Source organism: Strigops habroptila, chromosome 8 (assembly GCF_004027225.2).
Source record: "Strigops habroptila isolate Jane chromosome 8, bStrHab1.2.pri, whole genome shotgun sequence".
Classification (NCBI taxonomy): Eukaryota; Metazoa; Chordata; class Aves; order Psittaciformes; family Psittacidae; genus Strigops; species Strigops habroptila.
The window spans coordinates 46887480-46902614 of NC_044284.2; the positions used below are offsets into that span (position 1 = coordinate 46887480).

Consider the following 15135-nt stretch of genomic DNA (forward strand, 5'->3'; position numbering starts at 1 on the left):
AATGTATCAGTTGTGATATTTTGAGATAAGGAAGACCAGGGATATTCCACAATTTCAGTTGTAGTTGACTCTGATTCTGTGACATCGGCTTGCAGAATGCTTGCACTGTAGAGATAATAATTTGGTCTGTGTGTGCGATGGGTTCAGCAGGGCACTAGGCATGGGGGGACTCTGGGCAGGCTCCCATTGTCTTATGATCAGCCACTGCTTTAGTGTAAAAAAAGTGTAATCTGTGTGAAGCAGTAGTAGTAATATAATAATAAAGTTACACCTTTAAAAAGAATCAACCAGAGGCACACCTTTCTGATAAGGAGGAAATTGCTAACATTTGAACTTCACATAGCTTCTAGGACATCTAGTAATGCTCTGTTATTGGGATACTGTTTTTGTTTTCTGTCTTTGAATTGTTTTAAGCATTCAAGCATAAAGCTTACAGAACCAGTACTTGCATTTGATTTTTGTCAAGGTTTGCGCTCAAATCTGGGTTTCTGTATAGAGATTGAATTTAGATTGAAGAATGCAGTATGTTGAAACGTGGAAACATCCCTCTCAAGAATAGCCCATTTTAATATACTGGAGGATGCTGGTGCCTGCGGGGTGGGGAAGAACTCGGTGCACCAGGATTTGATGTCAGAGGAAATAATTCTTGCATTTTCATCTTTGCACCAATATTTCTACAAGTTTTCTACATTGAACAGCTATGAAAATGGCTATGGTTGCTCTGACTGTTGCATGGATTCTTCCTTCTCCTTTCCCAGGAGAATAGAGGATCGCTGTACATCTTACCTGCTTGCCTGGGAGCTCCCCCCTTATTGCTCTAGTGGAGAAATACTGTTGGATTATGAGGATGAAAATTTCAGTACATGGTTGTAACGTCATCTGCCAGGATATGCCTTCACCTTGAGTTTATATCAAGCACTTAAACAAATGTTAGCAGAAACCTAACCTAAGCTGCTCCTGACATTTTATAGTCCTTTTTAGAAAAGACAGATTTCAGAAGTCACATTAACCTTGGAAACGTCCTTTGCAGAATTTGCTTTTTTAAGTTGACAGCTTTAAGTTGCAGCTGTAACAGCTCCTTCCTGAGTTCTTTATTGCTTTTGTCTTAGGGAAATACACATCAAGCTACAGGGTGCCCTCCTCTAGCTCTTGGTGTGCAGGGGAAGGGCACTCTTGTCTCTGAAGAAGTGAGAGGTGTTTGCATCTGTAGGTTTGCGGGGAGGAGAAGCCCTGCATCTCTCAGGCTTACGGGGAGGAGAAGCCCTGTGCTTTGGCATCTTGGGTGCTGGTTGTTGTTTCAGGCTTCTTGAGGAGCTTCATATGCCTCTCATTTTCATAAATCACTCTGGCTTTGGGCAACAGGGTTCTTGCTGTCAGATACAAATGAGCAAGTGTTTGAAATGAGTTTAATGGCCAGTTTCTCCTGTTGGAGGTGATAAATACTAGAACAATTGATTGAACTAGTCAGGCAGCAAAGTCTGGAGCAACTTATATCACTTTTGCTCCCCTGGTATCTGAACATTCTGTTTGTCCAGAAGCAATTCAAGTTACAAATTCTGGAACATGTCGCAACATCGTGTTGAACTCCCAAGAATTTAAAGAAGCTCCTCACTCCTGTAAGCTTGTAGCTTTATTTGTTTTTAAGCTGTTGTTTCAGAAACCCTGGCATGTAAAAGCAAACTTCCAATAAACTCCTGTCCCCACAGATGTGAAACAAATGCCAGACATTGTTGCTTTCCAGTGGTAATATTAAAAGCATTGGGAACAAAGAAAAGGCTCAGGCAGAAACAAAAATCTGGTCCAGAATGGCTGTGCTCAGCTAGTATGTTAATAGTTAACTCCTCCGCCTCAATGATCTGAATCTCTTCCAGGTGACTGAGTGCAGCACTGTTTAGCTTCCTGCATTTGTCAATGTGAAAATACGCACTCGGGCTCCCTCGCCATTGTCAAGCTGCCGGCGCCTTGCGGTGGTTTTGCTTCCTGAGCCAGAGAGCAGCAGCCACTCCTGCCAGGAAGGAATCAAACAGCTCCTAACTCCTTCTCCAGCACGCATGCCCTGTCTCTGTGTCAGGAGATACTGGAGAGCCATAGGGGCTGATTGTTAATTATTTTTTATTTAAAGCCTTTTGGGACGATTTTTAGCTAGTCTGGGAAATGATGAGTTGGCGTTTTTTGAGTCACTTGATTTTTCTGGGTTTTGTTCAGGCGGGTAACACACACCAGGCATGTAACAAAATCATCCTGGGGAGGGTTGTGAGCATGGCTGAGTGTTTGAGCAGTGTAGTGAAAGCTGTAGGTGCTGAAGTGCTTGGTATCCATTCAGTTGCCTGATCTGACAAAGTTTGTCTATTTATTGTAGGGAAGGTCAGGAAAAAAAACATAGATAGGTGAGGTTAGGTAGGAATTCTGAGGGCATTGTGGGAGTAACTGGAGTGTCTGTGGCCTTCGTTTGGTCCCAGAAAGCAGCAGATCTTCCTGAAAAGTTATTTTCACTGTGAACACCCAAGGGAAGTCTGCAGAAGAGAGGAAAGCAGCTACTGTTCAGAGGCTTAAATTCTGTAATGTAATGATACCTTAGGTATCAGAAATCTCTAAAGGGTCCACAAATGAAATAATGATTAAAAAGTATTGACAATTAATAAAAGCAAAGCAGGACATGTTACTCCTGCTTGAGACAGGTTTTGCCGTGCAAGAGGATTGTGTCCATCCAATTAATACTCCGTGCTGCAAAACTGTTTTCCTTTTGCAATTAGTAGTTTATTCAAATACTTAGAACAGCCAAGAATGAAATCTCTTGTATGCTCCCTTTTGGTGTAGCTATATGTTTTCCTCTCCCATTAGTACATTTTTGGAGATTTCTGAATATATTTTTAATGAGCTTTTATCTTCTGGAGTGGAGAGTAGCAGAATAATTTGTCCTAAGTTTCTGAAAAGTAATTCTGATTTTTAAAAAGAAAAATTAAAAGCTGTGTTCTTGTTATTGCAGTATAATCCTATGTTGCAAACCCTGGTGCTACTCAACAAAATCCAGTGGGATTTAATCATTTTGTCAAGACACTAAACAATTTATCCTTTACCTTAAATGCACTTGTAAAGGTGTCTGTCCTTACTGTGCTGCCAGATAACAGCGGGGTTGCAGGGAATGCTTGGTTTGCTTTGAGGTACATGCTTAAGCTTTTGGCTGTATATGTCTTCTTTCTATTTTTTAATTTTGCCTTTTAATAATGTGAGATTGCAATTACGCTTTACAGTAACTATCTTCAAAACCATTTTCTCTCCTTTTCCACTCCATCTTCCTGTTCTCTTCCCACCAGGCCTCCCAGTGGACCATTCTCAGCTTTCTTCCCTCATGCTGAAGAATCCCCTGGGCTTGAACCCAACATTTCAGGTGAACTTGAACGCAGCTGTCCAGGGTTCATCTCCTCTTCTGAGTCCTGTCCTTAGTGATGCTGGGGGTGCCAGGGTAGAAGAGGATGATGAGATGAAACGTAAGGTAAGATAATAACACAACAAGAAAACGGATGGTTTCCAGTGAGGAGCTGTGCTTGCTGGTCACTTATTGCTGATTGCATAACATGTTGTGGTAGAACAGATGTGTTTGGTGGTTAGTGTTAAAAACTCCAGTGCTAAAAACTCCAGTGCTAAAGGTTTGGTCAGGTCTGTGTTTCTCTCTGTTGTGATGGGAATCTCCACTGGCATCTTGGCATAGGTCTTGGCTTGGCTTCTGCTGCTGGGACCAGTGTGCTTAAGTGCTTGTAGGAGAGAGGAAGGTTTAACCAGCAACTGGGAGTTAAGATGGAAACAATCCAACTCTGTGGGTGTTTCCACCCACCTACTCCCAATTTTCAGCCTGCCTATCTCATTTAGACTTTTTGAGATAGAGTTTATAGCTTTGACAGATCACTCTGCTGTTAGTTGTCAATGTTTTTTCTTTTTTAAATACTTCTTCTTATTTATCCTTATAGCAGGGATAGTATAACCTGGAAATACAAGCAGTGACTGCATTATCTGTCCTAAATGCTGAAGCCCAATCTGATATTTCAGCAGCTTGAGTTCTCATTCAGGCTGAAATGAATTTATAAAAGAATCTTGAAAGAGAACTTTTTTATTTTAATTGGTCTTAAGGTTGGTCATTGCAGAGACTTCTAAGGCTTCGATGCCCATTTGAATACAGTATTTTAAGTTAAACAAGCCCAGGCAGAAATCAATGTTAAATGGGTTAAATTTAACCAAGTTGAACCTCACAGCAGTTTGACAGCTTTATTGTACAAGAAAAACATAATCTTAACAATATCTCTATTAATAGAGGACTGATTTTAAAGGTAGTGATGCCACTGTATTTCCACCTCGTTATTCATGGTATTTGTATGTAAACTCTTCAATTCTTACGGTGTGGGCTTTCCACTCCATGCTGCCTTGTGAAAGCTGAGGTTTTTTGTTACTTTTTAAGTCACATTTTACTGGTAAATGTCTCAGTGTTCCTTTTCTAATGGAGGTTGGTTGTAGCAACCTACTTGGAAAGTACATAAAAGCTGTGCTTTTGTGGTGTGGGGCTTTTTGTTTTGCGTTTTTGGGGTTTTTTTGTTTTGTCTTTTTTTGTGAGTTTCCCCCATCCAGAGTTATTTTTATCACTGCTGAAGCCTAGACTTTGAAGTCAAAAGTTGAGCAGTTTCTGTGTGCATGGACTTACTCTTTATTTGTTTGTTTATTTCCAGACTTGATAGTTTTGTGACGTTGTGACCTAGGTACAAGGCAGGCAGGATGGTCTATCTTAGTCTCATAGTCCTTTGTTTTTGGCCTTTATGAGTTCAGAATAGAACTTTTCACTCAACACAAGCTGTTCACTTGTTATGAGCTGCATATAGAGAGTGTTTGAAGGTTTCCAGGTGGGATTTTGTGTACGTAGTATGTTGAAACACTAGTTTTTCCAAGTGCGGGTATTTGCCTAGATGCCTGCTATGGTTGTAGGAATGTTTTCTTTGGACTTTGGAAGCAGACTGCCTCCTTAGAGAGTTCTTGTGTTTATTTTTTTTTTCAGTCATGAATTGATTTTCTTTCCTCTTGCAGTGCCTGACCAGTAATGAGTGTGTTTGGTAGGGCCTCTGTTATACTGTGACAGCCTTCCTTCCACTTTTTGGTGCTTCTGGTACAGGGTCTGCCTCATAGCTGCTGCCAGAACTCAGCACAGGGGGTTCAGTTAGGACCCAAAAGACTGAAAAAAAGAAAATGTAAGGGCATTAGCTGGGTCATCTATGCTTGACTACAGAGATGAGGCTCCCTGTGATCTTTTGTCGCAGCCTGTGGTTGATTCCATAGTCCAGCCTTGCCTTGGAAAACTCTTATTTTTTCCATAGAAGTTAGTCCCTTAAGGGCATTGTGCGCTACAGTATCTTCTGCAGAGCCCAGGAGGCGGCGTACACTAAGCCGTGTAACACAAAAAACATACCCTTTAGCAGTAATTCCCATATAATGGGAGAGACTCCTGAAGTTCTAGCCAAGCAATTGTGTCTTGTTCTGTTGATTTATTAGCAGGATGTTCCATGACAGGTAAGTGGTGCAGGAGGAAGGTGGTGAGATAAAAGACCTGTGTCACCTCAGTCACCAGGGAGGTCAGGAAGATGATGGTCCTGCCCTTTGGGAAGAGGCTGCTTGAGAAGGACGCCCACTGAGGTTAAACAGCATTTGAGGGTTTATGACGCTACAGTCAGGTAGATAGCCCAAGAAAATATAAAAAATACCTGAAGCCAAAATTAGTTAGGACTTTCCATTCCACCATGTACCTGAGACAGGTATATTAAAGTTAAGAGGATGGCTATGGTGTGAATAGAAGTAAAAATGTCTGAGTATGTCTTCTGGTTTCTTTAGGGAGGGTGCTGATGTTGGCATTATGAAAACTACCATAAAATAACCTGAAATTGGCTAAACAGTTTCTCAAAATTAGTTATTTGGAGATACACACCTCCAGAGATTCTATGTGGCTAGGATGGACTCAATAGATATATTACTGAGCAACCAGGAAAACATCTCCTCCATGAGCAATATTGAAAATGGAGGATTTGGAACCACTGAGTAGCTGTACTGATGGTGCTGGGGGGCAACTCAAAGCGTCTCTCAAAAGGGAATTCTTTATTAACTTGGTACATACAAGGAAAGGGAGAAAAAAAAGTCAAAGCTTTGTTAACCCTCAAGAGGGGCTAAGATAGAAGCCAAATTTTGATGTAACTCAAATGGGTTTGCTGTTATTTTCGCCAAGCAAGGATTTGGCACAAACCTGCCGCATAGCATAGTAAGCTAAAGAGACTAAGCAGCATCTTAGCTTGAAATGTGATTAGTTCCTTAATATTAGTTGTGTGATTTTTTTGTTTCTTTCTTTGTTTTAATAATGTATGTTTTCAGGATAGCTCTGCTTTTGGTTCATTGCAGCTGCAGAACGTCCCTTTTCACTGTTTCATTCCTTTGTGCTCCCATGTCCATTCTGTCTTCTCTTTTCTTTAAATAGCAGCCCTGGAGCAACCATGCAGCCTACAATTGATACAGTTTGATTTTTATGTTTTCTTAACTGATTAATATGATATTCAAAAGGTTTGAGTGAAAGCTGTAAGTGGAAATAGAATACTTTTGGAAAAGGATTGTATTTCAAGTCTGCTGTACTTTGCTTGATTAGGGAAGTGTTTAAAACCTAGGAAAATTGGAATAACTGTTTCCATATTTTGTAAAGTGCTCCCTTGATTTTTGAAATTAAAGTTCATATAACTGACATATAATTTACTATTTTTTTCATAATTTTGAAATATAAATAGTATTTTATAGTAGAGTCAGTATTTGAGAATATGGTACTGAATACAGAGGTGCCCTGTTAGTAGTCAACTGCTGCATTTGCACACTGCAAGGGGAAATACATGTAAGGTTCGAGTTTATGCTTAGTAATAAATAGAGCATTTGTATTTTAATACTTGGTTGATTACTGTGTATTCTATCCAGCGCTATCCAGCTGACAAGGCATACTTCATAGCAAAGGAGATTCTTGCTACAGAACGGACATATTTAAAGGATCTGGAAGTTATTACAGTGGTAAGGGGTTTTAACATTCTTTAACGATTTTCCTTTTCTTAACAGATTTGTAATTGTTAATTTGGGAAAACTTGGAATTCCTTCCAGATACCAGAAGAGGGAAGTCCTATGATAAAGCTTAATCCATGAGCCATGTAGTTGTTACCTTGCTTGTTACATAGGCCCTCATGTGGGGGAGCAGTTACCTTCTTTGGACTTCCGTGGTTAGCTCCAGCAGCTACATCACATGTCATTTTGATGTCTTAGGCAAACTTTCACTTGGAAAATTGTGAACAAGGACACAAATATGCAAATACGTTTTGCATTTAGCTTCAATTGTAGTCGCTGCTGTCAGCTCTGCTAGTAATCTAGCTATCAGCTCTGCAGAATTCCTGGGGAAGCTGTTATTTTTGTCCCTTCAGATTTTGAGAGCAGATGACAATTGCAGAGGGTGTTAAGGATCCTTAGGGGTTTGAGGAGTTTCGTCTCTTTTTGTTCCTTCTTTTTCTTTCTCTTCCTTTTCCCTTCCTTTCACCCAGAATGGACAAGTGCGTCCTTGTTTGGAGGACAGCTTGAGCTTCCAACTTTTCTTCTTTAAGAGCCTTTATTCATGTAGTCCAGGTTTGAACACTTTTACTGTTGCATTTCTATAAGCTCTTGGTTTGATTTCATCAGAGAAGCTTGAGTCCCTTAACTCTGTATGTCTTCAGCTGAGGTATTCTCTGCAAGCTCAGTGAGCATCGTCTCACTCAGATTCCTCTTACAGGCTTCCCAGCACTTCTCCTAAAAGATGGGAGAACATCTGGTACCTCAGAGGTTTGGGGTTTTTTTTTTTTAATATTTTCATTCCTCCCAGAAAGGGAACTGAAAGCAATAAAAAAGTGCAGTATGTGACATGCAACAAGATGTCTCCAGCTACTGAATAATTTCCACAGGACTTTTAAGCTTTCCCGAATTAGGTCTTCCCTAAATATTTCTCCTTCCTTCCTGCTGTTTCCCTGTGCACACACTTTCTCCTCCCCCACTGCTGCAGGAGCAGGAACTTTTATGCCAGCAATTAATTTCGTAAATGGAGAAATGTGTCTCGTGTGATTTTTCTGGCAGTGGTTTCGCAGCGCAGTCATCAAGGAGAACGCTATGCCAGAGGGCCTGATGACATTGCTCTTCTCTAACATAGACCCGATTTATGAGTTTCATCGAGGCTTTCTGAAAGAGATTGAGCAAAGACTATCACTCTGGTAAGCATTAATAGCGCGGTGCATGAGCAATGAGCAGGGCGACCTTTTCCTATGGCCTTGCTTCAAAACTGTACTTGATCTCTTTTCTAACTGGTATTTCTGTGTAACTAGAATCAAGGAAAAAGTCTTTTAATACATTGTAGTTTTTTTAAAAGTACTAAATAAATTTTGCAAAGGCCATTTTTCAATTGCTGCCTTGTACGTAATATCATAGAATCATATGAATTGTACACCAGACCAAGGTTTTTATCATCACTTAGACTGGAAAAGACCCTTAGGATCCTTGAGTCTAACCATCAATATAACCAGGTGTTGTCTCTGTAGCCTTAGAAAAGAGAAGAAACACAAGGCCAATAAGATAATGTGTGTGTTTTTCAACACCTGATTAATGAATCTGCAGGTGAAAATCTAGGAAACACTTTTTTGTAATTAAGACTAGAGTTCAGTTCTTGCAGCACAATTTATTTTGAAGAGCATGTTTTCAGTCTTGTATGACTTTCTCCTGACCTGAGATGTAATATATTAGAATACAATTACCATTCAAAAGATAATTATCAAAAATAAGTGCAGGTGGGATCATGTTACGATATTTATTCACAAGTCTGAGAGGTTTAACTCCCAAACAGACTTTCACACAAGTTCATATCTATTCCTTTTGTAGTTTTCTATGCATGGCTTTGTTTGTTATTTCATGTAGCTTCCATATTTACTGTACCAAGTTTTCAACCGGAACAGTGAAATGGGAATGTCAAGTGGCTAAAAACGGATAAAGGAGGCATTAATGTTAGTACTGCTTCCCTTAATTTTTCTAAAGCAGTCCTTCAAATACGCAGATAACCAGGAAACATTTCTTAAAGATTATGTTTTGAAGTACAAGGGAAGGTAGAGGAAGGAAATTGAAATTTCTTGATATCCTATGTACTGCACTGCCTTATTTTATCCCTTTATGTGTACTTCAGGGAAGGAAGAACCAGTGCTTACGTGAAAGGAGATTATCAACGCATTGGAGATGTCATGCTCAGGAATATGCGTACTCTGAAGGTACATAAGAGATTAAAATAATGGAATCTTAGTTTTTCCTTTTGTCAAAGATGAGGGTTCAAGGCTTAGTATTTCCACTAAACCTGAAGTGACTTGCAAACAGTTATTGTTGGTAAAACAAATAAACCATAAATATTTACAGTACGGTGTTATACCAGTGTTGCTTATCTAACCACCTACATTTACCCTGAGAAAAGGTTGTTTATTGGTTATTCAGCAGAAGACAAAGAACAATTATTTAGTTAGCTTCACTGTCTCTCCTCTATTTGCACAGCTTGAACTCTCCCCTATAGAGACACTGTTTCATAAGATTGTTTAATGCAAAATGCAAATACTTTTTTAACTGCAGAGCAGCAGCTTCTGAAGTGAAGTCACCTTCGTTTGGAGTAGAGTGACTTTATGGAACAGTTAACACTTGTGCTGTAGCAGTGGAGTAATCATTCCATTAAAATCACGGAGTGGTTGGTTTTTCTTATACTCTGTGAAATCTATTAAAGACTGCTTTTCTTTGATCCACGTAACTTTTTGTACGATTCAACAGGAGTTTACCAGTTATCTGCAGAAGCATGATGAGGTCCTGACAGAACTGGAGAAAGCAACAAAACGCCTAAAGAAGCTGGAAATGGTTTATAAGGAGTTTGAGCTGCAGAAGGTTTGCTACCTGCCCCTCAACACATTTCTGCTCAAACCAATTCAGAGACTGATGCACTACAGGTTGATCCTGGGAAGGCTTTGCAAGCACTACACAGCAGAGCACCGGGACTTTGCTGATTGCCGGAGTGAGTGAGCTCTCAGCTGTATACGTGCTAGGCAGAAATCCATTCCCATGTCCACACAAAGTTTTGCCTGTGTCCTGGGAGAGACAAGCATTACATCTACAAATTCAATGTAAATGCTCTTTCTCCATTCAGGACCTCTCTAATTCTCACATGCAGCTTCATGGAATACACAGGAACTTTTTAATTTAGATTGTTGAAAACACAGCTGCTTAGTGAATACTATAATCTAAGCATCCTAAAAAGAACCCCAACCAGAATACACCAAGTAAAATAGCAGAAAACTGGCAGGAGGCAGCTTAATTAAAAACAAAAAAAGTGTTTAGCTTATGTTTTAAAATTAGCTTTGTTTTTCTTGAAGGATTTTGATACCGGGTTTCCCTACTCTCCTACCATGCTCTGGTGCAGGGCTCCTAAGCTTTTTGCAATAGATAGAAATTTGCCTTAATTGCTGGTTTGGAAAATGCAAAAGATACCTTAGCTATGGACTGTTCTCTTTGTATGGAATGAATGTTTTTTCTGGCATTCATAGAATCACAGAATAGTTTGGGTTGGAAGGGACCTTAAAGCTCATCCAGTTCCAACCACCCTGCCACAGGCAGGGGCACCTTCCTCTAGACCAGGTTGCTCAGAGCCCCAGACAACTCAGCCTTGAACATTCCAGGAAGTGTTTTTCTCGTGGCTAATCTTGATGGATCTTAGTGTTTCCACCAAAGCTGGAAAAGAAGTCCTTTTCTTGTCCCCTCTTTTAGCAGGGGGTGTGTGTGCAGGTTTTTTGGGAGCTCTTCGTTGTTTATAAGTGAAAATGTGACAAAAAATAATTGGTTTTTAGTGTTAAAGCTTCCATAGTAAATTTCATTCATTTATAAAGTAATCTTTGGCAGAAATAGTTGGCTTGATTTTTTTAATTTACTTTGGGTATGTGGTAAATACTTTTTATATGTGCAACATCTGAGATATGCAGTAATCTCCAGAAGCATAGGAAGCCCTATGAAGTTGATTGCTAGTCTCCATTTTTCCCCTACGTAGCTATAAAATATGCTTTAAGAAGTTGGCAGTAGGTCCCTTCCAAACTATTCTGTCCTATTCTAAACCTGGCTGTAAATTTCAGATTCAGTTTTCCAGGGATAAAATTGGTGGTCTGGGTTTGTCTGCTCTGTTCTGATCGCCTCGGTGCCATTTTCCGTATAGATGCACTGAAGGAAGTCACAGAAATGACGTCTCAGCTGCAGCACAGTCTCATCCGCCTGGAGAATTTCCAGAAGCTCACAGAGCTGCAGCATGACTTGATTGGTATAGATAATCTCACAGCACCTGGTAGAGTAAGTGCCTTTGGATAGTCTTTAGAGCCTTTATTATTTTTATTTCCAAGGAAGTGCCTTTGAACAATGTTCTTGCCATCACTGCCTTTCTGTATTATAGAACTACTGTAAAGGCTTTGTATAATTGTCTTCATAGTAGGTTCCATGGAGTTTTGATGTCCTAGGGAATAGATCAAAAATGCTTCTGCTTAGACTCTGGCCACAGTTTTGTGTTTCCAGTGCAGCAGGTACTGGGTACACTGGGGTACAGTGCTCTGTGTTTGGGTGGGAAACAGTATGTCATGTACTCAATAGGAAAATCCACTGCCAGGTCGGCTTATGTCTGTCTGGTGCAATCTCTGTCTGTGGACTGAGACTGCATGGAGAACATAGTGATGGAGAGAGCCATGTCACTGGGCAAAACTGGTATCAGTGACTCTCGTTTTCTAGTACTTTGTCTAGTTCCTGCTTGGTTTTTTTGTTTCTTTGTTTTTGATAGATATACTGAGCATAAGTACAGGAGCATCGCGTATGTTTTTGGGATGCTATGGCAATCACTGCAGTGGGATGTAAGTGTAATAGGTGAACTGCTGATGTCTAACAGGAACTGTGCTCCTTTTCCTTCTCTTGCTTCATTGATTTAAATGCTGGCTGCAGCAAGGAGCTGATTCATGTTACAAAACAGAAGGAAAGGTGTCATCTGGTGTTTAACAAATCTGTTTAGCGATCATTGCTGGGCACCAATCAACATCTGTATGCTCTGGGATGAAAAAAGAACTATTAAAATTCTCTGTGTTTGGAAAAGATGAAGCTTTATCTCATTTCTTATTTTCCACTGCAGGAGTTTATCCGGGAAGGTTGCTTGTACAAGCTCACTAAGAAAGGTTTACAGCAGCGGATGTTCTTTCTGGTGGGTGTTGCTTTCATAAACTCAAACTCTTCAAGATAAAGTTGTTGTGAAGGGGTGCTTTCCTGTGCTTGTGATGAAAATCAGCAATCATAACTGACAACTCACTCTGAGGAATTTTTAGAGAGGGCGTGATTGTGACAATGCTGTCTGTTCAACTTGTTTCCTTAATGGCAGGAAATTTTAATGGAATTTAACAAATTAATTGCCTCTCTTGTAAGTGAAGAGCGGTTTTAAAGAAATTGGGCCAAACTGATTGAGAAATGGTGGTTGTTGGGGTTTTTTTTCCATGTGTCTACAGTGGTCTTTAAGTAACAAATTTTTAAAAAAGATATCAAAAAAATACTTGGCCCTGCCTGTGTTCTCCACGATATTGATTGTATTCTTGCCTTTTTCAGTTCTCAGATATGTTACTGTACACAAGCAAAGGGGTTACAGGAACAAATCAGTTCAAAATTCATGGACATCTTCCTCTGCATGGCATGTTGGTAAGTGGTTTCAAGTTGCATCACAACATGGGGGAAATTTGCCTTGAACCAGGCCGAGGCATTCTTCAGGGCATGAGATCCAAAGCCACGAACTGCTCCCAGGCCATTGACAACAGCCTGTGTGTCAAACACTTTTCTGTGGGCAATAAACTTGTTCCTTCCATCCTTAGCAAAACAGCTGGAGCACACCCTTTTGACCGTTCATTTTCAGGCTGCTGAAAGAGGCTGATCTGGAAATAGGGATTTGTCCTGGCATTTTCTCCCTGTACGCACACCTAGGCATCTAATCAGTCCTCCTGTCTGCCCACCCCCCTATTCTAATGGGACTGTTCTTTCTGTGTTTGATATGCAGCTGATAGTGCTCGACCCACCGGTAAGTAATAATCGGAATCCTGCTCAGAACCCTCTTTTTCTTGCCTTGTTGGATGTGGTGGTGTGCTGCTAGACATGTGGCAGTAGAAATGCACAATATAGATGTTCATAGAGAGCCAAATTAGACTTGAAATAGGTAGTATTAATTAAAAAAGTAGTTTTGCACTTACTGCAACCGGGTTGTAATTGTATTTGACTCAAATTCCTAGCTAGCCAAGGAGGACAGGGTTAGTGTTTATCCGTCACTGACCAGTGATGAGAAAAACCTTTTCTTTTTCTGTAGGTGGAGGAGAGTGAGAATGAATGGGCTGTCCCACACTGCTTCACCATCTATTCAGCACAAAAAACCATAGTGGTGGCAGCAAGGTAACATACATTTTCCTCAGTTGCCTGTAGGTTTGATAGATACCTTCTCCAAAGAGTTACTTTTCCAATTGTTTGGTGCAGAGCCAGGGGGTGTTTTGTGCATCCTCTGGAAAGCATGGCTTCAAAACAAACACAGGATGCTCCTTTATCAGTATTGTGTCTTGGGAACAAGTAATTTACCTCACTGAATGGTGTGTTACTAAACACACAGCAGCAGCAAATAACATTTGTATTGCTATTATTGCCGTTGTATAGTTTTCTAGTTAGCTGAGTTAACAGTGCCATCCTTTAAACAACTGCTATAAAGCAGGAGACAAAATGAAATCTAAACATACAAATATTCAAAGAATCAAAAAAGAATCAAAATCAAGAACATGCTAATGGGTGTAAGGAGGGGAAAGTTCCTGCATGGATCTCATGAAGGAAGCTGTAATCATGGCTTGGGCCATGGATCTTGTAATGGAAAGTATGTGGGGTGAAAGAAGCCCTCAACCTCCTGCACTCTGTGTTTTACTTGCCTGAGATGTCAGGTAATAAATCCTATATCCCCTTTAAAAGATGTGCTGTCTGTCAGGTTGCCTTTTGTCCTTTGAAAAAGAAATCCTTTCCAGGATGGTCATACCACCCATCTTCAAAATGTTTTTTGGAGTGAAAACATGATTTCATGTTTGAAATAAGCCATCATCTATGAGGCTGTTTGTATGAAGAACAGTGATGCCTTAGGCCACGTAATTCCTCTACTGAGTCCAATAGCTCCAGAGGGGAATATTATGTGGCCCTCTGGCTTTCTATTCTCTTTGCTGTAAAGTCCAAGTTTTAAAAGGTTATTTTAGTCTTGTTTCAAGGCCTGAAAGTAGAGGTGAAAGTTGCATGAGGACAGCTTCCTGTATGGAAAGCTCATACTTTGGAGGAATTTTTTTCTATTTGTTTAATGGAAAGGGACTGCTCCTTGTCGTGGGCAGTGACTGGTGCCTTCCGTCAGCACACTAGCACTCTGTCACAGCTCCAGGCTGAGGTGATCTCCATTTGCACTGTTTGGCTTGCAGTACCCGCCTGGAGATGGGGAAGTGGATGGAAGACCTAAACATGGCAATAGAAATGGCCAAGAAATCTACTGAGAAATCTGACACGCTTCTGGAGAACTCAGTATGCAATCGCTCCAACAGTAAGTGCTGTTCCCTGCCTTCTTGAAAAGCATCAGTTGTCGTGTACTTTTCATCTTTTCTAATGTGAATTTGATTACATGAATGGTGTAGTTTTATAATTTATATGGTAATTGGGAGTTAATCGTGCTTTTGTTTTAATCAAAAGAAATACGCTTGTCTTCCTAGACTAACGTTCATGGTAATTTGAAGTGCAGCAGAGATGCTCCTGTTGCAGAATTGTTGATTTTATAATATCCTTATTCATCTCTTACATATATTTTTCTCAATTTAACCATGTAGTATATTTTCTTGTCCAGAAATGGGGTGGGTTTGGAGATCAGCTTTTTATAATCCAGCATTCTTGTGCCTGTCTCTGGTAGTGTTATGGATGTGCTGAAACATGTTGTATGCCTTCTTGGAGCACTTCTTCCTATTCCTCACTAAGGTTTGA

General features: G+C 40.2%; 1 protein-coding gene across 6 annotated transcripts in view; it reads left to right on the forward strand.

Annotated features, from left to right (window-relative positions):
* The window catches only part of FARP2 (FERM, ARH/RhoGEF and pleckstrin domain protein 2), a 74310-nt gene that overhangs the window by 53010 nt on the left and 6165 nt on the right, over positions 1–15135 (forward strand). For all 6 annotated transcript variants that reach the window (XR_003992508.1, XR_003992507.1, XM_030493809.1 and 3 more), the window contains exons 14-23: positions 3315–3493; positions 6982–7071; positions 8155–8288; positions 9248–9329; positions 9871–10108; positions 11297–11427; positions 12248–12316; positions 12712–12801; positions 13457–13539; positions 14586–14704. Coding sequence is in view for 4 of the 6 variants with exons in the window: in XM_030493809.1 (XP_030349669.1) it covers positions 3315–3493; positions 6982–7071; positions 8155–8288; positions 9248–9329; positions 9871–10108; positions 11297–11427; positions 12248–12316; positions 12712–12801; positions 13457–13539; positions 14586–14704 (1215 nt within the window). In the remaining 2 variants the exon portion in view is untranslated. The remainder of the gene's footprint in view (positions 1–3314; positions 3494–6981; positions 7072–8154; positions 8289–9247; positions 9330–9870; positions 10109–11296; positions 11428–12247; positions 12317–12711; positions 12802–13456; positions 13540–14585; positions 14705–15135) is intronic.